The sequence below is a fragment of the Stenella coeruleoalba genome, assembly GCF_951394435.1.
Source record: "Stenella coeruleoalba genome assembly, chromosome: 3".
NCBI lineage: Eukaryota > Metazoa > Chordata > Mammalia > Artiodactyla > Delphinidae > Stenella > Stenella coeruleoalba.
This window is the reverse complement of record NC_137148.1, coordinates 28,615,245-28,639,342: the sequence shown is the minus strand read 5'-3', so window position 1 is coordinate 28,639,342 and position 24,098 is coordinate 28,615,245. Positions and strand designations below refer to the sequence as shown.

The window sequence follows — 24,098 nt, the reverse complement described above, 5'->3', positions numbered from 1 at the left end:
AGGAATCCACAGACCCCAGAATTCCAGAAGCCCCTGCCCAAATGGCTCCAAGCTCAAGTGCAGGGCCTACCTTGGTCTCCTGGTGCAGCTGATTGCAGGAGTTTAGATGCTTGGACATGAGAGCTAGGACAGCTACATGGACACACACGAGGCAGGATGGAGCTGAGCGTGGGAAGAGAGGGCGAGGAGAGGTCGGAGGTCAAGTCTTTCCAAGCCACCACGTTCTGGTAGGAAATGCAAGGAATCTGAGAACTGAAAGTTTGAACCCGGCCTTTTGGATGCTTATAAGTCATAATGACCAAGGTAGGAGGGTAAAGCATATTTAACTCAATAGTTTGTTAGCTTGATATAATTCTGAAACATTTCAACATATGGTGTGTGGGTGTCCGTTTGCTCTCCTCCCCCAGGTCCCAAGAATCCGAGGGGTGCGCCTGCACTTCAAGTATGACTTGAAGGAAGGGTAGGAGTTGGAAAAGTGGAGAGGGGGAGAGGTTTCAGACGGGTGGGATGCAGAGAAGAAAACAGACTCCTAGTTTGACTCCCTCGGGATGTCACTTCTCCAGCTAAATATTGCTAAGTATTTTAATTAATTTCCATTATATTCTAGAATCAGTGTTCCCAAACTTCTCAACTATTCCTGACATTGCCACTTTCAGTGCTCCTTTCCAAGGCTTCTTCAGGTGCAGCACCCAGAACTGAGCGCAGGGTGGGCAGGGCAGGACCTCGTCCTAAGGGCAGCGGACATTCCTCTTCACCCAGTCTCACATTGATGTTGCCGTCAACTCTAATCCCCACTTCATTTCCATGTCTTGTGGTTGAATCATGTTTTCCCTATTCTGTTTTGTTCCAGTTACATTTTTAATGCGAGTCATATATTTTTCATTTATCTTTTATTTTTGTCTAGAACTCATCCATAAGCATTTCTTTTGGATCCTGAGTCTGTCTCCTGTAAAGTAGGAGAGGGTTTGAGAATATTAGGAAGCTGGTAAATTTCAAATTGCCTTTAAAAGAAAACCAAATTGGATGCTTCCGTCATCTCAAAGCTGCATGATTTTGCTTTAGAAGGGGCATGCCAACACTGATGGAGGAACCTATGTTCCATCCCGAGCCTGAGGGAGAACGCTAGCTTCACACAAACCTCATAGTTTGAATATTCAGGAGGTTTTCGTGGTTCAACTTCTCACCAAGCGTGTATAGAGCGAGTGAGGGTCTGTCTTCCATTGGCGGAGACAGGGCACTCTCACTAGATGACCGTGTTGTGCGAGCACAGCCAGGACCTGGCTCCGCTGAGTGGCAGTGACTGTTGGAACCGACCCACCTGCAAGCGGAGCCACTCTAGGATTCTGCACTTAAAATACCCGACAAGCGGCTTGCTGAGGCCGTGCTGTGGTTCCAGCACTATGCTAGGTATGGTAGAGGACAGAAAAGGAGGACAAGCCCCTCTCTGCCCTCAAGAAGTTCACGGTCTACCTGAAGCCCGAGACCTGCCAGCAGGGCAGCTGTGCAGCAGGCAGAGCGCCGTGTTCCACAGGCACCGTCACTTCGGTCTCTACAACAACCCCTCGAGTGAGGAGCCTATGGTTGGCAGCAAAATGCACCTCCTGCCCCCAGATGTCTACATTCTCATCCCTGAAACCCGTGAATGTTTTCTCACATGGCAAAAAGGCCTTTGCAGAGTGATTAAGGGTCTTGAGGAGATTATCCTGGGTGATCCAGGTGGGCCCAGTGTGAGTGCAAGGAAAACACACTGTACAGGGGGAACTGGGTGAAGAGCTGGGCAACTAAGCCCATGTCCCTTGGGGTACTTCACGGGGAAAGGGAACAGAATAGAATGGGAACTAGGATTTAATAGTGTGTGGCACTATTTGGGGCAAGCCTTTGTGTGGCAAGCATTCTGCTGGGCTCTTCGTATACGAGAGTTTCTTATTTGAACCACTAACGTGTGACATGGATACTACCATCCCCATTTAAAGGCAACAGGCTCAAAGCTTTGGTGTGATACGTCCTAGTTAACAAGCTTATAACTTTGGAGCTGGGATTTGAACCTATGTGAATCTAACTTCAAGACCCATACTCTCTCCACACTGATCTCCTGTATAAGTGGAGGAAATACTCTGTCTTTTAGTTTTGACGTACCTCAAAAGGCTCCCTCACGTGCCTACCTTGATTCTCAAACTGTTGCTGTTATGAGGATTCAGTTGTCCAGGACCTGAGGCGGGTAGGGCCCTTGGGCAGTAGGGCTGGCAAGGCCCCGGGAAGAACGGCTGGGATTAAGGAGCAGAGACTGGATCTCCCTGGGCCCACCTCCGGCCACCGGATTCTGGAAGACAAAGGGGGCCTGGTTTAAAGGCACCTACAGAGCGGGTGTGGAGAGCACCAAAGATGTCTCTCTCCAGCTGCACAGCTTTCTCTCAGGTGAGCCCAGATCGCAGAACACACAGCTCAGCTAAAAAGTGCCTGCAGATGGGCCCGCCCACTTGGGATAAGTTTTCTCCTCAATCTCCTTGCAGTGATTAGCCATCTGCACTGGGCCTGCGCTTTCAAAACCCAATTCAAGTTTGGAGAGAAAGCACGTGCACGCAGCACCGGTTTTTGAAGAAGCTGTCCAGCGGAGAGTGGTGTGAGCTCACTCGCCAGAGCGCTCATCAAGCTGTTGGGCTTCCCTGGAGCTGCAGGTAGAGAACCCCAGCCCAGGATCCTGCCGTCACTCAGGGAATCCCCCTACCCCCAGGGCAGGCATCCTTCTATGGCATTTCCAGCAGAGAACCCTGACCGGACAGTTACAGAACATCCTAAGAGACGGATTCCACTATTGGATGGAACTGTTGGAAGTTCTGCTTCACATATGCTGAGACTACTGTTACCTCGTACACAAAAGTATGAGTTATTATTAAATTTGAAAATAAGAAAAGTACCTGAAGATATATTAACTACATACCAATTTATCTAAATGCGGAGAGACACCATGACCTTTTTGTTTTAGAAATTGTTAGAAACTTTCTCTAAGTGACATTCAAATAATTTATACTGCGAAGGATAATTTGAACCCTTCCTTGCTTTCAGAAGGCATTTTGTATCCGAAAGGACATCAGTGATGCTGGGGCCCTGTCTCATTTTAATGGCAAAGTAATTCTCTGTACAAATGCACTGAGTCTTCTAACATAATTAGGATCAATGATCGTCAAGACAGTTTCCATTGGTATCACACAACCACGTTGAAATAGCATATTTTCAGCTTTAGCATGTAAAAATTTTGTTCTATTTGAGCCAGAAAGAATTTCAATATATACACTAGTACTTAAAAAAAAAAAAAATAGGGCTTCCCTGGTGGCGCAGTGGTTGGGAGTCTGCCTGCCAATGCAGGGGACACGGGTTTGTGCCCCGGTCCAGGAAGATCCCACGTGCCGCGGAGCGGCTGGGCCCGTGAGCCATGGCCGCTGAGCCTGCGCGTCCGGAGCCTGTGCTCCGCAACGGGAGAGGCCACAACAGTGAGAGGCCCGCGTACTGCAAAAAAAAAAAAAACAAAAAAAAAACAACAATACACCATAGGATCAATATAATCATGGATTTCTCTGCAAATTACCATCCCCATTAGATGATTTCAGAAACCAAAGTGAACAGTTAAATAAAGCAAGAAAATTTATAAGCAGAAGAGATTATTGAAAATAAGTAAAAGCTAATAGCTATCGAGTGCCTATCATGTGCCCGGCAGTGTTCACACTTAGGTTTTCACCCTTACAATTCAGCAAGGTTGATTTCACCCTTATTTTACAGATGAAAAAAAATAAAAGAGGCTTAAAGAGTTTAAACGACTTGCCCAAGATCACATAATTAGTGCTGCCACTGTAACCTGATCCCAGATCTCTCAGAGCTAAGAGTCCACACCCTTGCCACTGTTGAAGCTATACCTCTCATATGGGGAGGGAACAATACACACGGTGAAATAAGAAGCGACTGGCTATATTCAATATCCTGAGATAAACCATAAGGGGAAATAATATTAAAAAGAATGTATATATATGCGTGACTGAATCGCTTTGCTGTACAGCAGAAATTAACACATTATAAACCAACTATACTTCAATTAAAAAAAAAAGCAATCAGGACGTGAGTCACCTGCAACAGGAAATGCAAAACAACAGAGGCTTCAGTAATGCAGGAGTTTTATTTCTCTTGAATGCATAAGGAGGTTGTCTGGGCCTTATGGGGTCCCTCTACATGTCAAGGATGGAAGCTCCTGGGCTTCAGTTTCTCTGCCCTGTGAGGATTCATGGTCCCAGACAGGGGTAGAGCGCCAACCATTACCTACCCGTTCACTGAAGCTGGCGGAGGAAGGAATAAGGACATCCCACATCTTTCAGGACATGTCCCCAAAGTTGCTCAGATCACTGACCAGAACTTACAGACTCCTAGCTGCAAGGGAGGCTAGGAAGGTAAAATTTTAGGTGGCTTTGTGCCCAATCAAAAATCAGAATTATAAGGAAGAAGGGGAGAATGAATATTGAGAGAAACAAGTAACAGCCTCTGCCACAGTGAGCTTATGGAATATGCTAGGAATAAAATGTAGACCTGAAAACCTTTATCTCCCCTTTCGTGCAAGTGTATTTTCTATTAACAAAAAATGGAACATTAATTTGTATTTCTCTGGATATTTGAAGTATTTCATGAAAACATGTTAGTAGAGTGATAAACCCTCATTACCCACCACCCAGAATTAATGCTAACATCTTCCTTCAGATCTTAATTAGAAGTCTTGCCTCAGATAAGGCCCCTTTGCTGCCACGCCCCCATTCCACCCCTCTCCCTCCCTTTCCAGAGGCAACTACTTTTCTGAATGATGTGTTTCCCATTGATGGTTCTATATTTTCTCTCTATAAATAACAACAGTACTTTAAAAAAACTATATATAAGTGGCATACATGTCACCTTCTGACAGCTTGTTTTCATTCAGTATTTTTTTAAGGCTAGCCATTGGTATTACATATCCAGTTCACTCATTTGAACTGCTTGTTTGCCATCTTATTGTCCATTATACAATTTATCCACTTTCTTGTTCACGGAGATTTATGGTCCATCTCCAACTTTTCCCAGATACAAGCAATTCAGCTGTGATCAGCCACTAAGTCTCCTTGTCCACAGGCGCCTGGATTCCTGAGAGCACTGCTTCTCAAGATGCAAGAAGCATGCGAGTCACCTGAGAAGTCTTGTTAATTGCAAATTCTCACTCAGCAGGTCAGGAGTGGGACCTGGGTGACAGTCCTCAGGTAGAGCCCATGCTGTGCCTCTGCAGACACTGTGAGACGCTAGTATACCCCTGGGGTTGTCAGGTCAGGGGGTACGTCTTCAACTTTCATAGCCACCATCAAACTGAAGCAATTGTTCCCATTTCTCCATTCTCACCAACACTTGATCTTGTGAGACTTTTTGCCTTTTGCCAATCTGAAAACATGAAACAACTAAGTCATATTTCCCCGATTATCAGTGACAATGATCACCTTTTCATACTGTTTTGACTATTCAAGCTTTTTCTGTTCATATATTTTACCCATTTTTCTAATGCAGCGGTTCTGAGCGTGGTCTGAGGACCCTGGGAGATCCACAAGGTCCTTCTTTTTCCAATTTCCTATCCACATGAGGCTCAATTTTCTTCACATACTTTAACCAAAACATACAGCAACAGAATGATTGAAGAAGCAGCTATCAGAATCCAGCTGTCTTCTATTGAGCCAGACATTAAAGAGATTTTCAGAAATGTAAAACAAATGCCTCTCTTCTCATTAAACTTTCATTTTGAAAAAGTTATTTTCCATAAATGTTATTTAACATGTATTATTTTAAATAAGGTAATACTTCAAAAATTCCTCTATTTTCATTTCTAATAGAGTAAATATCAGTAGATATAAACTACATACACAAAACCACTTTGGGGTTCTCAATTTTTGAGACTGTAAAGGGATCTTGATACCAAAAAGTTTGAGAACTGCTCGGTATTAATGCATAACTGTCAATTGCTCACTGATTTATAGGAGGTTCTTTTGTCGTTTAATGTATTCTGGATACTAATCCTTTGTCAGTTATATGTATCAAAACATTTTCTCCCAGTCTGAGGCTTGTCTTTTTACTTATGTTGCCTATTGTTCTGCAGAAGTTTTCATTTTGATGCCATCCTATTTTCCTATAGTGCTATGCTTTTGATAAGGATACTGTTCCTATTTTGAAATAGGGAAGGTCTCACTGGGCTTTATGGAGAACCCTAGCTTTGGTACCACTGAATGAATTGTGGAGGAATAAACGGGATTTCCCCTAACCCTCTCCTTCCAGAACCCTCAAGCTATGCACCTTCTACACTTGAGCTAACTTCAATCAAGATGGTAGTTACCACTGAGCTTTAATGAGATTAACGTAAAATATGTGCTCATGTATTTTTGAATATTCTGCTCTGCCTCAGACAAACAAAATCGAACGTCTGTGATCCACCAAAAATAACATTTTACCCTTGCCATAACATATGTTTCTGTTTTCCTCTTCAGAAGTAGATTGGAAAGGAAATTCCCATAAAACCTAAAGCGCATTCAATTCAGCACATACAGTTCTATCTGCAAATATTTTAACTGAAAAAGATTTAACTCATCTAAATTCAATAACATTGTGTATAAAGCTTTTGTATTTAAAAAACGTTTTCATATGTACTACTTTGTTTGATCTTCATAATAATCCTGGGTGATAAATGAAGACAATATTATTATGCTAACAACTGTGTTAGAGATAAGGAAAACGAAGTTCAGAGAAGTTAAATGACTTATCAGCGTCACACACAGGATTAGAACTGAAATCTAATTTCTGATCACAACTGATGAAGATCTCTTAAAAAGTATGGATGACTTCTGTCAATGAGAATAAAAGTGACAAGAAACCCCAATCAATCCTCACATGTAGCAGGAATAAATTTAAATATGCCTGCATGGTTGGTACAAGGGAAAGCAAGGAAGGTCTGAAGGGCATTTGCAGGACATTCTCTACCTTTCAAGATGACTTCCTATTTTTTACTGAACAATAAATAACATGTGACTAATATGCCCTCCCATTCATTAATATTCCTATTCATAATTATGGCCAATTCATCTAGTTCAAATTAGAGGAAGGTGGTGAGTGTTCAGATGAAGCCTGGGAGGAAAAGACCAAAGACAGAAAACTGGCTGGCATTTCCCCTGAAGGGACCAAGAAAGGGGGGAAAACAATTAGGAGGAATTAGCAATAGAAGTTAGAAAGGGAAGAAGGTAAAGAAAATAAACATCTATCTAAATGAAAAAGAAACAAACTAAAAATTAAGCTACAAATGCATATTTTCAAGTCCATCTCACAGAATGATCCGCATCATCAGTACTATCAATGAAGCTTTCAGAAAAGACCTCGCCCTCGGGGACCCTGTGTTTTAGAACTTATGCATAACTGAAGATTGTTTCATTTGAAGATCAAGGATATAAGGAGAGAGAAATAACTTCACTGAACAGCAAGTACTTATTTCAAGATAGTGAACTAAAAGCATTGCCTATTTAATCCACCCTAAAACCTGACTCATCACTGATCCATATACTTGACCACACTCACTTATAAAGATTCTCTGTATTTCTTTTTTCATCTTTGCTACAGAGTAGATAATCTAGGGCATAAATATCAGCCCTAGTGAAAAATCTTTCATTAAAGAAGTTTCTCTCTTGGGGCTTCCCTGGTGATGCAGTGGTTGAGAGTCCACCTGCCAATGCAGGGGACACGGGTTCGTGCCCCGGTACGGGAAGATCCCACATGCCACGGAGCGGCTGGGCCCATGAGCCTGTGCGTCTGAAGCCTGTGCTCCGCAACGGGAGAGGCCACAACAGTGAGAGGCCCGCATACAGCAAAAAAAAAAAGGTAAAGGAAAAGTTTCTCTCCACTGAATGATGGAAAAAACAAAAGAACTTCTGAAAATAGTGAAAAAACCCAAGGCAGAATACCTCTTGTTAAATAGTGAAAAAACCCAAGGCAGAATACCTCTTGTTAAATAGAATAAATTCTGAACCATCTGCTATCTTGATCAATCATGCTTTACAGCTGTCCCTATGCCTAAGGAGGACACACCCTATAAATTTGTTCCATCTCCGTGAGCCAAATCAGAGTGAAAAACCAAAAGATATATCTTATTGATAATTACCAGTAAAATCTCAAGTTAAATCAATATAATTATACCTTGAAGAGATACTATTCTTGAAAAACAACCATATATGTTCAATTCGTTTCTACTTATCATTGTCCTTGAGGGGAAAAAAAATGCAGTAATTAACAACAGGTTATTTAGAAGTAGTTTTAAAATCAGAACTGGAATCATGGTATCAGGTGGAAAAAATCCATGACGATTTTAAAATGATCTGAGTCTTCAACAGATCGTGAAGCATAACAAAACACAAAACCACTGAATCATATAAAAATGCTTATCATATAAAAATACTTTCACTTAATGTGAAATTCACAAAATGAACCAGAAAGGAGCATTTGTACGTGTTAAAATAATTTAATTCTCTCTGTACATTTCTGTCCACATGAGCCAAGAGAAGTCAAGAATGCATACTTTACAGTATTTACCTGTTCTGAGACATTCAAGTCAATTCGGATGGCAAAAGTAGAATTCAATCACCAATGAAATGTTTAAAAAATATATATTAAACAAAAAAAAGTTTCTACAAGATAAAAATAATCTCCCACAATGCAATAAATTGCAGATGACTGAAATTTTAACTCTTTAGATGATTTCAGTTCAGTTTTTGGTGTCAAAATCTAGAGACAATCAAAAAGAAAAAGCATTGGCAGGATTTCTATCTGTTTTTACGTTTCTCTTTTTTGCTTCGACTATCTGTTACACTGTTTAAAGATGATGACGAAGGTGCTCTTGCATGACCTGTGGCCTTTAGATGGTCAAAAAGTTTATTCCGGGATGGAAATTCACTATGGCAGGTTGTACAGCTGATAAGAACATCACTCTGAGAAGGGGAAAAAAAAAAAAGAAAAAACAACATAAAAAAAATAAACCAAAGCAAGTATTATTATCTGAGAGCAGCGTTTTCACGTTGAGATTAAATATCAAACAACTGCAAAATAAAGACCTTGTAACACAATGGACAGCTACTAAGACAGGCTCAACAGAGGCAGTTGTTCTTGGAAGTCGAGTTCCATTAACCTACACCATCAACTTTAAGGGTCCTGAGACATTCAACAGGACATACCACATGGATAAGGCTTTGGATTTCAGAGTAATGGAAAACAGAACAGTAACTGTTCTGGTACAATCTGATATGTCCAGTGTGCTTCTGCTTACTTTAAAGAAAAAAATGTCAGCGGCACATAAATTCTACGTTCGTCAAGGAAAACTGTTGATGGAGCCACATCTATGCAGCAGGTGCAGAAGGGCTCACCAAATACACACGTAACGTCTTCAGAATTAGAATTAAGATTATACTGCTTAAACAACAAGGTCCACTGAAGAGTTGTCAATATTATTTTGACCTACCACTGTCTGTAGTTCAGCAGGTACTCTGACAGATTTTTTAGTATCTTTGGCTTTCTTTCCTTTGGGTTTAGAAACACTGGAAAATAAATGAAAGAATTCAGTATAATCCAATAATAATGTACCCCTTTTAACTGTCACCTTGCTCCCAAGAAGACTAAAAAGAGTGACATGCATTTTAAAGGCTAATTCGTTCATTTTAATGGCCAAGTAAATTAATTTTCACATCTCAAATGAACAGCTTTAAAAAACAACTTTAGAGATCATCAGATATCAAATTTGACACAAAAACGAAGGAATTTACTTAAAAGTTGAAACACAAGCTAAAACAAGAATACTAAAATAGCTCCGAACTTTTATATGGTGTATTTTTGTAAAAAAGCGAATTAATACTCCATTTACTGAAGCAAACCATCTTCACGGCCAACCAGTAGTACTCACAAATAATCTATGACATTAAGTATGTGTTTCCCCAAAGACACAACTTGTTAAACCTGATCCAGTTGATGACAAACATTTCATCAGTTCCACAGTGAAATGAGAGAAACACTGTAATGCATTTTTTATAGAATTACATTTGTTAAATGTAAAGAATTTTCTTTTATTAAGATTTTGTCCTTTCTGCTGATCTGTGGGGTTTTCTCCCCTGTATTCTATAACCCAGAAATTGCCAGCCAGTATAGTCAGTTTCCTCCTGTTCTGCTTTAACTCCACAACATCCCTCTGGCTTAATCTGTATGAATTTTCATTTTCCTTAGTCCTCTCATACTTTTTCCCTCATTTGTGCTGACCAAATTCTTAGGGTAAAATCTGAGCACAACCGAATTTACAGACCAGAGGGAGTGGGTTATAGCCAATGAGTTACAATGCTGCCAAGCACTTGAGTATTCCATTCTTCGAGCGGAACCCAGGAGTCTGTATTAAGTTAAATGGCCTACACATTCACCCGATGCTGATTAGGAGAACAGCACAGCATTATGCAGTATTCAGCCAGGTTTGAAAGCATCAAGAAAAAGACACCATGACATAAAAGGCAACAGATTAACATTTACTAATTTACAGAATATCATCACAGATAGGCCACAAATATATCCAAGAAAGTTCAGGATAATATTCCCAAAGAACAATCCACCTTATTATGAAAGGCAGCAGCTACATCTCTGAAGCTAATATCTAAGACGTTATCTTTACAAAGTACTCTAGAGAGGATACAATGTGCAGCATATGAATATACTCGACAATACTGCCCTAACTTTGTATGGCGACAGGCGGTTCCTAGACCGGTTGTGGTGATCAGTTAATGTAATGTATATAAATGTCAAATCACTATGTTGTATACCTGACACTAAAATAACACTGTATGTTAACTATATTTCAATAAAACAATAAAAAGGAAAAAAAAATAAAAATGTGCCCTAGATACACACACGTTTTAGGTAGCTAGTAGCATCCACGCACTGCAGAGCAGCAGCAGAGGGGACACCTGCCGGTGGGGGCGGGCTACCTATCCCAGCCCCGTCACTCCTCAGCAGTGAAGACACCATTTGAATTCTCTGACTCTTTTTCTCACATCATTAAGTGAGAAAGCTGAACTTCACGACTTCACTAGTAGTCGCGAAAGTCTGAGTTTGAGCAATGAGAACCCTTCTTCCTCCCCCAAATGAATCCCACAGTGGAGGTACTGTGGAAAATGAATGAAAATACTTTAGCTCTATGTAACGGAGGTGTTCAGGGGCCTGGAGCCCCACTTCTGGCCCATCCCTCATACACCCAAGCAGCCTCTGAGGGACCTTCACAGGATACTTGGGCCCCGTGGAGCTAGCTGGACTGGGTCCTTCAAGTAGTCAGGCAGATGGGATTAAACGCCGACTTTCCCACTTACCAGCTTTTGTTCTCGGGCAAGTCATTTAACCCAGACTCAGTTTCCTCATGTTTAACATGGGAACACACACCAAGCATCAGAGCAGTGTGTAACCTCCCCTTCCAGCTTTCCACTGTCCAAAGTCTTCCAAGGCAGGCAGCCAGGTTACCCGTGTATGGAGTTCCTTGTTCTCCTTTTCCTACAGCTCCAGGCCTACTCTAGGCTTCCATGGCATTTCTCTCCTCATTTATGGCACCTAAATCCCACACCCCTCACTGTTACTCCAGCGTTGAGCATTTTCAACTCAGGCTTCCACCTCACTCTGTCATTTGAACTTTTTCATGGTCCCGTGACAGGAACCTGCGGTTGCCTACTGTTCAGATCTTTCCTCAAGGAATAAGAAATTATTCCGCTCCAGAGGAACAGAGGAGGATGGGAGCGAGAAAGTCAGACAAGGAGAGGAGGGGAAAAGGAATGCCACCTGCCCTGAGCGAGACCTTCCCCTGGCCAGCCGCTGTGGCCTGTGCAGCACCAGGACTCCTGGGCCTCTAGAGCACGAGGGCCCCAAGCTGTGCACATATGCCCTGACGACCTGCACGGGGGCTGAAGGCAGGATGCCTGGCCCGAGCATGGAGGTTTGGTCAGTGATACTCAGGCGAATGGGGCACAGTCTTGTCTGTAGTCTTGTTCTCAGGCAAGTGCCAAGGATTACTGACCCTGGGCAAAATAAGAACCTGAGCAGGATAAAGGGAACAAAAACTGGGTCCACGTGACTCCTTTCTGCTTTGGGCCATGTTGCTGCAATGTCTGAGCACACTGTCTAGCATTCTCCCTCCAACACCGTCCTCTGTAAACGTACGTGTGTAGGTGTAAATCACAGATACATCTGACTCACGGCGTCCATCACGGGAAAGGGGGTTTTATTTGATAGATGAAAAGCCATCCTCACCACCAGCATTAAGTAATTAGAAAACAACAAGCAACTCTGACTTACTTACCTTTTAGCTTCACTTTTGGGGTCATCACACCGTTCCACAGTCTCTGTAACACCGACATTTTCTTGGGGACTATCTTCCAATCCTTTGGCACTGCCTTGATTTAGGCTGTTATCTTCTGGATCAACCTTTACTGCTTCTCCAGTTCCATTTTCATTGAAATTATCATCATAATTCTAGGTAAGAAAACATGTGTGCCATTACAAAACAAATAATATCCTACTACTGGCTTTTTATGTTATGTTGCCAAATAGTTACAATAAACAATGGTAATGTGCTGCACACTCTGGTAGGAGGATATCTTCAGGAAATAAAAAGGAGAGGCAGGGGCTTCCCTGGTGGCGCAGTGGTTGAGAGTCCGCCTGCAGATGCAGGGGACGCGGGTTCGTACCCCAGTCCGGGAGGATCCCACATGCTGCAGAGCGGCTGGGCCTGTGAGCCATGGCCGCTGAGCCTGCGCGTCCGGAGCCTGTGCTCCGCAATGGGAGAGGCCACAACAGTGAGAGGCCCGTGTACCGCAAGAAAAGAAAAGAAAAAAAAAAAAAAAAAAAGGAGAGGCAGACAATAACTTAAGAACATGAATGCCCATTACAGAAATATTAAATTAGGGAAAATTGGAAACAATCCAAATATTCAATAAGTGAATGGTTGAATATATGAAGGAAAATTATAGAGCTCTTAAAAATCATGTTTCCAAAGATATTGATTCAATTATGTGAAAAAATAGAACATATTAGCAAAGACGGTAGAGAGAAAATTATATATAACCTCTGATCACAACTCAATTCAACATTAAGTAATATCTATAGACAGAATTAGGGATGATATTTATACTCTTCCATATTTTCCAAATGATCTGCAATGAGCAACTATTTTACAATCAGGAAAAAAAGAAAACAACACCAAACAGGCATGATAAAAGAAAAAACACCTGACTAACACATCTTCACTAAATACAACTGATTTGTTTTTGTCTCAGGTAACATTTTGCCATGTCTGCTTTCTCCCTCTCTTCTTCCCATGTTCCTTCTCTCTGCACCCACCCTCCAACTATGAAAGCAAGCTGCAGGTAGATCTCACGCATCTCCTAAGAACAGAAACACTCTCCTACATAACCACAATTCCCTCTTCACACTCAAGAATTTAACATTGACGTGATCTGTTACACAATCCATATCCACATTCCAGTAATGTCCTTTTTTGTAACCCCTGCATTATAGTAGATATAATCCAGGACCAATGTTGCATTTAGTTGTCAGATCTCTTTAATCACCTTTATTCCAGAACAGTACCCCCCCTCCATTTTCTTGGTCTTTCATGATATTGACAATTTGATGGCTGCTTTGTAGCATGTCCCATAGTTTGACTTTAATTACTTCCTCGTGATTAGATTCAGGTTAAACATTTCTAGCAAGAATATCATAAAGATAATTCTGTGTCCTCAATACATTATATCAGGAAGCAAAATGTCAGTTCCCATTTTTCAGTGATTAAAGTTTCATCATTTGATTAAGATGGTATTGCCAGGTTTTTCTACTGTTAAGTACCTTTTTCTTTTTTTAATATGTGCAGAGTGTTACTTTGAGATTGTGTCAATATCCTGTTCCCTAATAACTATTCACCCAATGGATCTGGCATCTACTGATGATTCTTATGTGAACCATTTATTACACTGGTGGATACAGAACAGTGATGTTTTCTGCTTCTATTAGTCCTGCCATTTGCATTTGTGTTAATTCATATTCTTGGAATGAAGCATTCCCATCTGCTTCCTTTCTCCAACTCTCTCTTTTTTTAGGCTCAATATAGATACACGATTTTTTTTAATAAAATAAATGTCTAAAAATCTATGACCACTATTCTTTTTGATGACTCAAATTTTCCCATATTCGGCAAGCCCTTAAGCTGACTCCTGGGTACTTCTGACTTATCCCCGTCAATTTTTGAATACCTCTTATATTTCTAGCATAGATAATGCAGGCTCACCTTGTATTTTCCCTGTTTCAGCCCTAGAATCAGCCATTTCTCCAAGGACCAAACCCTGACTCCTTTTACTGGGCAAGGGGATTTAGAGACAAAGATGTGTGAACTACATATGCTCATTGCTACTGGGTATCACTGCTTCTGGGCCCTCAGTGTATACTGCTCATCATGTATTATTTATTTTTTTATATCACGAGCTCATACTGATACCCCCAATTCCAGTCCAACATTAGTGTTCTTCCTCTCTCTTTCCCTCAATTGATACCTGTATTTCCCTTCTCCCACAAGAGAATATGGTTCCCAACAACATTAGTATATTTGCTCTATCCTACAATACACATAAGATAGTTTCAGAAATACCACACCAATACCACCAAAATGTCCCCTAAGTAAAGCTCAAGATTTCTTCTTTTAGAGTTAATTCTGTCTTTAGAGCATGTCCCAAGGATGGTGTTCAGAGCAGCACATTCTAAACTTTTTTGCGTTAATTCTTCCTTGCTGTCAACAAGGGGGTTTTGTTTGTTTACGTTCAATTTCAGCTTTGGGGGTTTTCGTTTACAATCCTTGCTGGCTTATGCAAATTTTTCTGACAATACAGAAAACTCCCATCTGAAGTCTCATGAGTCTCAGTACCTGCTGCTTCCTGCTCTTTTACCTACCCGTACGTGTCTCCACACTACCCTCCCCTTCAAAAAGAGCTTAGAAAATATCCAGGGAAAGTGCTACATAAAACTTGATCTGAATTGGGGCTGTCTCCCTGATATAATTAGAAACCATAAACAAGAGGTATCATCAAGGAATACATATAGCTTTGGAGGGAAAAAATGGGCTGGTAAACAGAAGCATTTTCCTTGGTAAGAGAATACAAATACATGTGCTTATTGTTGCAATCTTTAGGACCTATCAGGTATAAGTCCCTCTCCATTCCATTTTGTCTTCACTCCAGTGGTTCCGACACACAAGAGAGAAAGTGTTCTAAACAAATGACTACAGAGTCTTTGGGTGGAAGATGATATGAGTCATTTTATAAAAGGAACATATAATTTGCTATGTGGTTTTGTAACTGAGACAAAAAGTTCCAAGTCACAATTTTAATAGTGATTAACTCATGTGTCATGTATCATTTTGGAATATGAAAGACAAAATTATCAAACATATTATAGACATTTGGATAAAATCTAAAGATTTATGAAAAATTATTAGTCTTACCTAAGTTTTCTTAAAAACATTTCCAATTTTTAAAAAGAGCTACATTTAACATTTAATACTTAATATAAGCAAATACAATTAGATTATATTAAAATAGCACAGAAATCAATTCCATTCCCTGTAGAACTACCAAATACCCTTAGTAAAATGGGCAAGTTCATTTTGTTTTTATAGATTCAAAAAATCCACAAGACTGTGTTATACATATAACAACACAATACCCTTTTATTTAATAATAATTCTTAAGATAAGAGGTTAAGTTTGGACCCCCCAGTATGAAATATTTAAAATTGAAAAAACTTTTTTTTTCAAGAATCACAATCATTACAAGTTTCTAAGCAAATGCTCTTTTAACCACTTTTTTTAATGAAGTATAGTTAATTTACAATGTTGTATTAGTTTCAGGTGTGCAGTAAAGTGATTCAGTTACACACATATATATTATTTTTCAGATTCTTTTCCATTATACGTTATTACAAGATATTGAATATAGTTCCCCATGCTATACAGTAGGTCCCTGTTGGCTATCTGTTTTATATATAGTACTGTGTACATGTTAATCCCAAACTCCTAATTTGCCTCACCCCCACCACCACTATCCCCTTTGGTAACCATAAGTTTGTTCTCTATGTCTGTGACTCTACTTCTGTTTTGTAAGTAAGTTCATTTGTATCATTTTTTTTGATTCCACAAATAGGTGGTATTTTATGATATTTGTCTTTGTCCGACTTACTTCACTTAATATGATAATCTCTAAGTCCATTCATGTTGCCACAAATGGCATTATTTCACTCCTTTTTTATGGCTGAGTAATATTTCATTGTGTGTATATACACTGCACCTTCTTTATCCACTCATCTGCTGATGGACAATTAGGCTGCTTCCATGTCTTGGCTATTGTAAACAGTGCTTCTATGAACACTGGGGTGTATGTATCTTTTCAAATTAGAGTTTTCTCCAGACACATGCCCAGGAGTGGGTAAGCAAATGTTCCCTTTCCGAAATTTCATGTACATTATTACAATGATCAATCCCAATCCCCAGATTTTCATATATTTCTGAGTTGAACTGTTATATTGATTTAAAAATCTTGTCATCACATGTGTCCAAATATTTTTTTAATATGGTCCCCTCAGCTAATCTGTATTATGGGAATTCCACATGCCAAATTTTTAAACACACAGACAACAATAACAATAACTAGGTAAATTGGCCACATATATATGAGGTAAAGCACTGAAAAACCAAAATATTTTCAACTCCTTTTAATCTGTTTTACAATCAACATGAAATTAGGGAGCGACAGTCCCTCTCCTTAATACAGATTATGCTGAATAACCAAGAGCACTCCAACTTTACATCTGATATTAAATGTTAATAAAACTTTTTCAACATACCTGTGCTGGTTTCTGTTTCTTTTTCTTCTGTTTTTTAGAAAGCCTAAGAACAAATATAAATCAAAACGTCAAATACTTGACTAAGTGGAAAGAAAAAATACTGAAATACTAGTGATACAAACAGAAATAAGATATTAAAACATATTTAATATCATAAAGCATTAAAATAAAAATATCCACATTATCATTTTAGAAAAATGTTAACAGTGGTTCAATTGATAGTAGTTAGCATATCAATTACCCAGTTATAAAACCGATTTTAATAGTCATAATATAGTCTATAAAAATTATATCTGACATCATGTCTTTAACCATTTCAATACTATAAAGTTCTCTTAACTAGAAGAAACACAGAAAATATTAGCATAACAGAATAACTTCTTTGAGATAAAACAGCACTTAATGCCATCTCTAGTGTGCTAAGTAGGTGTAGTGACATTTTTAGAAGTACTTTTGTTTTGGTGCATCCTCCATTTCTTCCTCAGAATTGGCATCCAGACTGTTTTCATCAGTTTGAGGTCCTGAAAAATTTGCTTCCTCCTCCTCCAACTGTTGTTTTAACAAGGCAACCATTTCCCGATGCTTCTTTGATTTTTCATGATTCCTCATGCTGAAAGAACAAGCTGGTATGAGTGACTGCAACGGGATTAATTCACAAGAGTAGTTTACCTCCTTTTGCTTTTTTCCAGAGGGGTCTCCCTTCTCACTGCCACTACCCTAAATGTAAACTAAGACACACCTCTGCCATTCTGTGTGAAATTCCATAAGCAATGTCTAGTTCAGTGCCCCCATGGGCAACTAAATAACACTTCACAAAACAGAACTGACAACACTTAAGCTATGAGAGTTATATAAACTAAAAAGTAGAAAACTCGTGTCACCACTTTATCTCATCCTGTTCAGATCTGGATTTTTCTAGTTGGGGTTGCCTACTTTTCATTCCCACTAAAATTCTCTCCTTAAGACCGAGGTTCCTTAGAGAAATCGGAACATCTTGTGCCAGAAAGTGAGTGCTCAAAAATATGGCTGGAACATGTCAGAAGGACACAGGAGCCACGTTGAAGGAATTCTCACTAACCACATCTGGGAAATTTGAGCATGAGAAGGGCAACAATGAATTTTAAAGCACTGAAAAGAAATTCATACTGACAACAGACAGGTAAATGTTCTTGTGCACAGCAGAAGGTCAAATGATGACTTATGATGTAGGAGCACTGGCACTGGAAAAGCCTCGTTTTGAAATGATTATAGATAAGACGGTACAAGCTGAAACCATCAGTGGGTGCTAAATCCAGGAAGGAAATTTTGATGAAGAGAAAGATATTTGCATGGCTTTAAAGTGTCTCCCCGCATATTAAACACGCTGCAAGGGAAAAAATACTAACTATACAGTGGAAAAACAAGACAACACCTTGACTGGATGATCAAAATGATCACCACCAATGAGGGGCAGACAGACTTCTGTCCTTCCAGATAGAAACCCTGAGAGCAACACATGCTTACACAGTACTCCAGCTAGGAATGCACAACCTGAATCTAATCATGAGGAAATGGACACACCCAAATGAGAAATAGTTTGTTTTTAAAAAACATTTTAAAGGTCAGTTCTCTTCCAAAATGTCAATGGCACAGAAACGGGAACTGGTCCAGATTAAATGAGACTAAATAAATAAATGCAATACATGATCCTAGACGAGATCCTGTACTGAAGTTGGGAAAATGCTACATAGGACATTAATACAGGATCAACTGACAAAAGCGAAATATAGGCAGTAAATGGAATAAAAGTACTACATCAACGTTATAAATTTCCTGAAGTTGACGGCTGTGATTATGTAGAAGAATGTCCTTATTCTTAAGAAATATATACTGAAGTGTTCAAAGGTAAAGGAGCACTATGTATGTAACTTACTCTCAGATTATTCAGAAAGAACCTTGTCTGTGTGTGTGGAGAGAGAACGAGCACGTGCAAATGGGGCAAAATGTGAGCAACAGGTGAACCGGGCGCTCTACAGCCTATTCATGCAACTTGTCCGTAAGTTTGACGTCCTTTCCAAATACAAAAACTACTTTTAAAGGCTCCTTCATCGTTGCTTTTGTTCCCTTGCTTGTTTCTGCCCACCTTGCGCCACTCCTCCGGCTACGCTATCGCTCTTCCCTGGGGTTACACAGTGACACCACTCAGAACTCCCGAGCTCCATTTCCATCCTTTGCCTCCTCCTTCTTTATTGCACGTGTTTTGCTTCCTTTCCCCTTGCTAATTCTACTCTCATCTTTTCCCAGATTCTAGCCGGCCCCTCCCCGCCTGCCTTATGATAGTATCCTTTCTAATACTGCTCTCTTCGTGACTGTTCCCCTAAGATAAAGTTCTTCGACTTCAGCAACTATACTACAGGCAGGACACATCTGAAGTTCTCGGGCTGGTGGCAACGGTCCTCACGGGAGCGTGACGGCTGGAAGTGAGTTTGCACCAACTGTGGAGAAAGATGACTGGCCTCAGTTTAGCCCCCTTGCCTGTGTGACTCTGCCTTCCTCACCAAAGCAAGCAACGTTTCTTTCTGGAGATAGCGTACACGTTTAAAAAGCAGCTATTACACAGGAACATCACATGAATGAGAATCAGTCCAACAGGCTTACCTGCTGGTACAAATCCTTCTTCCTCCCCTGCTGGGAAGATATCCCCCAAGATGACAGGTGAGGGCTAGTGACCAACTGCTACAAGCATTTTTCTTAGGACTTTCAAAGTGCTACACTTCACCTCAAAAGAGGAGGTGAGTTCAAAGATATTAAACTTACGCCTTTTCCGTCTTGAAAGATTTGTCACATGCTGGGCAGTAAAGGCTATCATAAAGTTCTGCATCCTCAGCCTCGTCACCATCTTTACCTATGAGAGGGAAGCCTACAGTTAAGAGTCCTGTTTGATTAGAACATAAATCTAAAACATGTTAACAAGTAACATCTCTTCAGTAAGTATCTAGAGTTGCACACATATCAGAAACTAAAATTTGTTGCTTCCTCACCAAGAAAAAACAATGTTACCGAGATTTGAGTTGGCCTTTTAAAAGCAGCACTGAATTATACGGGAAGGCTTCCAAACAAATCACTTTACCTTTCAAGTTCTTTTCATAAGCCTACTTAGAAGAAAATTCAAAAAATTCTCAGAGTCCTAGGTATGGGCTAAGTTCAGAAAATCAAATGTCATTTTCATAGTTCTATAACAAAGCAGTTTTTTCAACAAAGGTGTTTTAGTTTATCTCTTGAGCAAGATTTGGTGTGAACACATGTATAATTGTAATCTACTCTTAATGCTTAAATAAGCTTAGTTTATGACATTCCGTCATTATTAGAAAGACAGGTCATAAAATAGCGTATTACACGTAAAGTTTAACATTATCTTTACAGACTTTTATAAACTTGAAGCTTTATTACAACGGAATAATTATTATCAATATAGACCACAAAATCTAAGCTCAGTTGAAAGTCTTTGCACAATCCCATATTCTATCTTTATAAGAAATAAACAAGTAAACTGATTGCCATTTTGGATTTACTATGGGATCGATAAAGAACCCAAGGTATCTCTTCTATATTCTACATTTTTTTTAATAATAAGTAATGGTAATATGATTCTGAAGGACATTCTCACTGAAATCATAAATGATCAAAATACCTCCAATGTTTCGTATAAGATACTTTCTAATTATGTGTACACTTTCAAATAGTTTGATTATACAAATAGTTAATAAAGAATGCTGGATTTGAAGTCAAAATCTGGATCTAAGAATGCTCTCATATGTTCTCAGACATATGCCAGAGCTTCTCAGTAACAAAGAGATAACTATATGAGCAAAACCTACATATAAGGGACATAGCGTGAGGATCAAGCAAGACCTTATATGTGAAAGCACCTTATAAACTGTAAAACTCTACATAATTATGCCACCTCACATTTACACAGTGCTTCATAACTATCAAGGCACTTTCACACATACTACTTGCAATTCGTTAAGAAAACATTTAATTTCCTGATCACGTGGAATAAATAAAAGTCTGTCATTTTATCATTTGAGCTATTAGTCTGAAAACCAACATTTGTAAGTAAGGTAAAATTAAGTAAACCATGTTTAGATCAGTTACTTTTATTTCTCATGGAACAGCCAGAGACAGTGGAGAAAGTCAGGTATAGCAATCACTATTCTCAACAATGCCCAATCCTCTCCTTGTAAGGTAGTCACATGCCTGTGCTCTAATGATAGAGGAAGAGAAAAGACACATTTCAGGACACGAAGAGAAGCCCCTCTACAAGTCAGAAATGAGACAATTTATATATGCCAGATAGACTCGTGCACAGTATCAGCTCTTCTGGAAAGAGTTACTATTAAAACTTGACCTACTGCTTAACTGCATTTTTTAAAAATAACCAGTTACACCTGACAATATGCCCATTTCTCAATATATTTATGCAGCCAAATGGTTCAAAACATGGTCAGAAAAGAGTTCGTTAATGAAATTACTGCAATTATACTACTTCCATAGTCTACCTTCACTTGGCCATGCCAAATTATTTTTCATTTCAATTATCTGCCATATTTAAAAACTGGGAGATGGCACATAAAAATCCAGTTTTCCAGCCTCACTTTAAAAACAAACAAACCAAACAAACATGAAACTGGCAACAATCGGCCGGAACCCAGGTGTTCTCCAGATTTTCATCTGCCCTCCCATTCGTTGTTGTCTCACACCTGAGCCCTTTATGGACATCTGTGAGCATCCTGAGTGCACAACCCCTGAACACAAAAACATTTATTTCCTACAGTTTCTTAGTGAATGGAGGAAGTTACCATCCTGTCCGTCTTGGAGTTCCCGTTCTTCCGCTTCATCTTCACCTGATCCATCTCCAAACTCCTTTTCATACTGCGCCTCCATCTCCCTGAGCTCCTTCTCCAAATCGGCCACCGTCATCCAGCTCTGCTCTTTGTACTGCTCTGCCAGTCTAGACACACACAGCACAGTCTCTGCATTGGTTTTATTTATTTTGGGGGCTTAAAACCCATCCCCTGGAGAGCTTCTTCCTCCCAAATTGTCAGCGCCTACAAACTTAAAACCTGTGCTTGGCTGAAACAGGCAAAGTCACTTAAATCTGTTATCTGTTATGTGGTTGATTTTAATTGCTCCACTAGATAATGGGTTTTGAAACATATAACTCTTCGCAACTTAATAAAAGTCTTCAGGTGAGGACTTCCCTGGTGGCTCAGTGGTTAAGAATCTGCCTGCCAACGCAGGGGACACAGGTTCAAGCCCTGGTCCGGGAAGATCCCACATGCCACGGAGCAACTAAGCCCGTGCGCCACAATTACGGACCCTGCGCTCTAGAGCCCATGAGCCACAACTACTGGAGCCCATGGGCCTAGAGCCCGTGCTCTGCAACAAGAGAAGCCACCGCAATGAGAAGCCCACACACTGCAATGAAGAGTAGCCCCCGCTCGCCGCAACTAGAGAAAGCCCGCGCACAGCGACAAGACCCAACGCAGCCAAAAATAAATAAATAAATAAAATTTATTTAAAAAAAAAAGTCTTCAGGTGGTTTTAAACCGTAAGTGTCATGTAAAGTGCTAATTTTTCAAAAGATGAGGTGGGTAGAACTTTCAAGAAGTGAATAGTTTTTTAAAGAATGCTATAATGCTCTGGACACAACGCCTTTACAGTGACTCAAAACAACAAAACTTTAAAGGCACTGAGATGAACTAAATATCTAAGCGTATACGGACAGAGTATTGTGTGGTACTTAAAAGCAGCGCACTGGACTGACTTCTAGGGTCCAGTTCCCACCTCTGCAATTTATTAGCTATGTGATCTTGGGCCTCATTTCTTCAAAAGAAAGGATAAAAACCCGAACTTACTTCACAGAATTGTTGCAAGAAAAGCACTTACAACATGGCGTTGTACAGAATGAGAATTCGATTAACGTCAGTTATTATTAAACGTTACAAGAGTCTGAAAAGAATCTCAAGTATAAAGGGCCTCTGAAGGAAAACATCCAACTCAAAAGAAAAATTTTTTCACAGCAGATGAAAAGACATCGTCCAATGCCAGAATGTAAAAGAAAGGGATGTAGGCAGAATGAGGATTAAACCCCCCATGAAAGCACCACGCCAGGTATCCACTGATGCTTGCTGGGACCAGCACCTACTCATAGACAGGGTCCAGCGAGCACCACATACTTGGCCTGCTTTAGCTTCTGCTGCCGCCGCATTGCTTCGGCTTTCCTCGCCTTCTCTGCGTTCTGTTCTTCCACAAGTTTTCGATGAGCCTGCACTCTTCTATCTCTTTTACGGATGAAAGCTACCAGCTGACGGACAAGCTCGTTCTTCTCTTTCCTTGCTTTGTCTCGAATCTTTTTGTTCTCTTTTTCCATGGCTCGTTTCTCCCAGTGGTTTGAAGCCTGTCGTGTATCATATTCTTCTTTCCAAGCAAAGTTCTTCTGAGTGCAGAAACTCTGCCAATAAGCGTAGAAAGGATGGACTACCTAGTGACAAAGAAAACAGGTAAAATGCTAGATTTTTATTTGGATTTCTTTTTCAGTAAGGCAGCAAATATTGCTGATGCAAAACATCTAACCTCCTTTCTTCGTATATACAACTTTACTATTAATCAACAGAGAAGACAGTCCTTTGAAGGCTTTACAAAATAACTCTTCAGAATGAATTTGATGAGGAAATTAATGGAATGGGACCAAGATCACTAAATAGTGAAAAGACGGGAGGCGATCAGGAAAAGAAAGAGAGGAAGAGAGTCACAGTAAAAGACTGAGAACTAGAACACTTCTTCTTAAAATAAAAAAATAGGGAAAAGATACACTGACAAATGCTAATTACAAAATGGCAATGAATTTTTCTTCTACCGTATCATAGTCACTCTGGGAGTCTCCAAAAGTTGGGAAATCCTCAACATCCTCTTCTAAAGAAGATTCTAGTTCTTCCTTGGCAATCATTTCAAAAACATTACGATACACTGTATAAAAGCCCTAAAAAACAGTAACAGAAACACAAATTCTTAACACTCTTGTAGTTTAATTATAGAGTAAGATTTTAAAATGCAACATGAAAAACTTTAATGTT

The 24,098-nt window shown here is 39.9% G+C and overlaps 1 protein-coding gene across 2 annotated transcripts in view; it reads right to left on the bottom strand.

The window, feature by feature from the left end:
• Positions 1–2,937: 2,937 nt before the first annotated feature.
• The window catches only part of DNAJC21 (DnaJ heat shock protein family (Hsp40) member C21), a 33,269-nt gene continuing 12,108 nt past the window's right edge, over positions 2,938–24,098 (bottom strand). Inside the window, exons 4-13 of one of the 2 annotated variants that reach the window (XR_013827824.1) lie at positions 23,882–24,004; positions 23,202–23,506; positions 21,822–21,973; positions 19,777–19,864; positions 17,432–17,590; positions 16,981–17,023; positions 12,395–12,567; positions 9,539–9,614; positions 8,617–9,011; positions 2,938–5,439 (exon numbers count right to left, since the gene is read on the bottom strand). Coding sequence is in view for 1 of the 2 variants with exons in the window: in XM_079918537.1 (XP_079774663.1) it covers positions 8,847–9,011; positions 9,539–9,614; positions 12,395–12,567; positions 16,981–17,023; positions 17,432–17,590; positions 19,777–19,864; positions 21,822–21,973; positions 23,202–23,506; positions 23,882–24,004 (1,284 nt within the window). In the remaining variant the exon portion in view is untranslated. Of the gene's footprint in view, positions 5,440–8,467; positions 9,012–9,538; positions 9,615–12,394; positions 12,568–16,980; positions 17,024–17,431; positions 17,591–19,776; positions 19,865–21,821; positions 21,974–23,201; positions 23,507–23,881; positions 24,005–24,098 lie in introns of those variants that run through there. The other variant, XM_079918537.1, reaches the window with a different exon arrangement.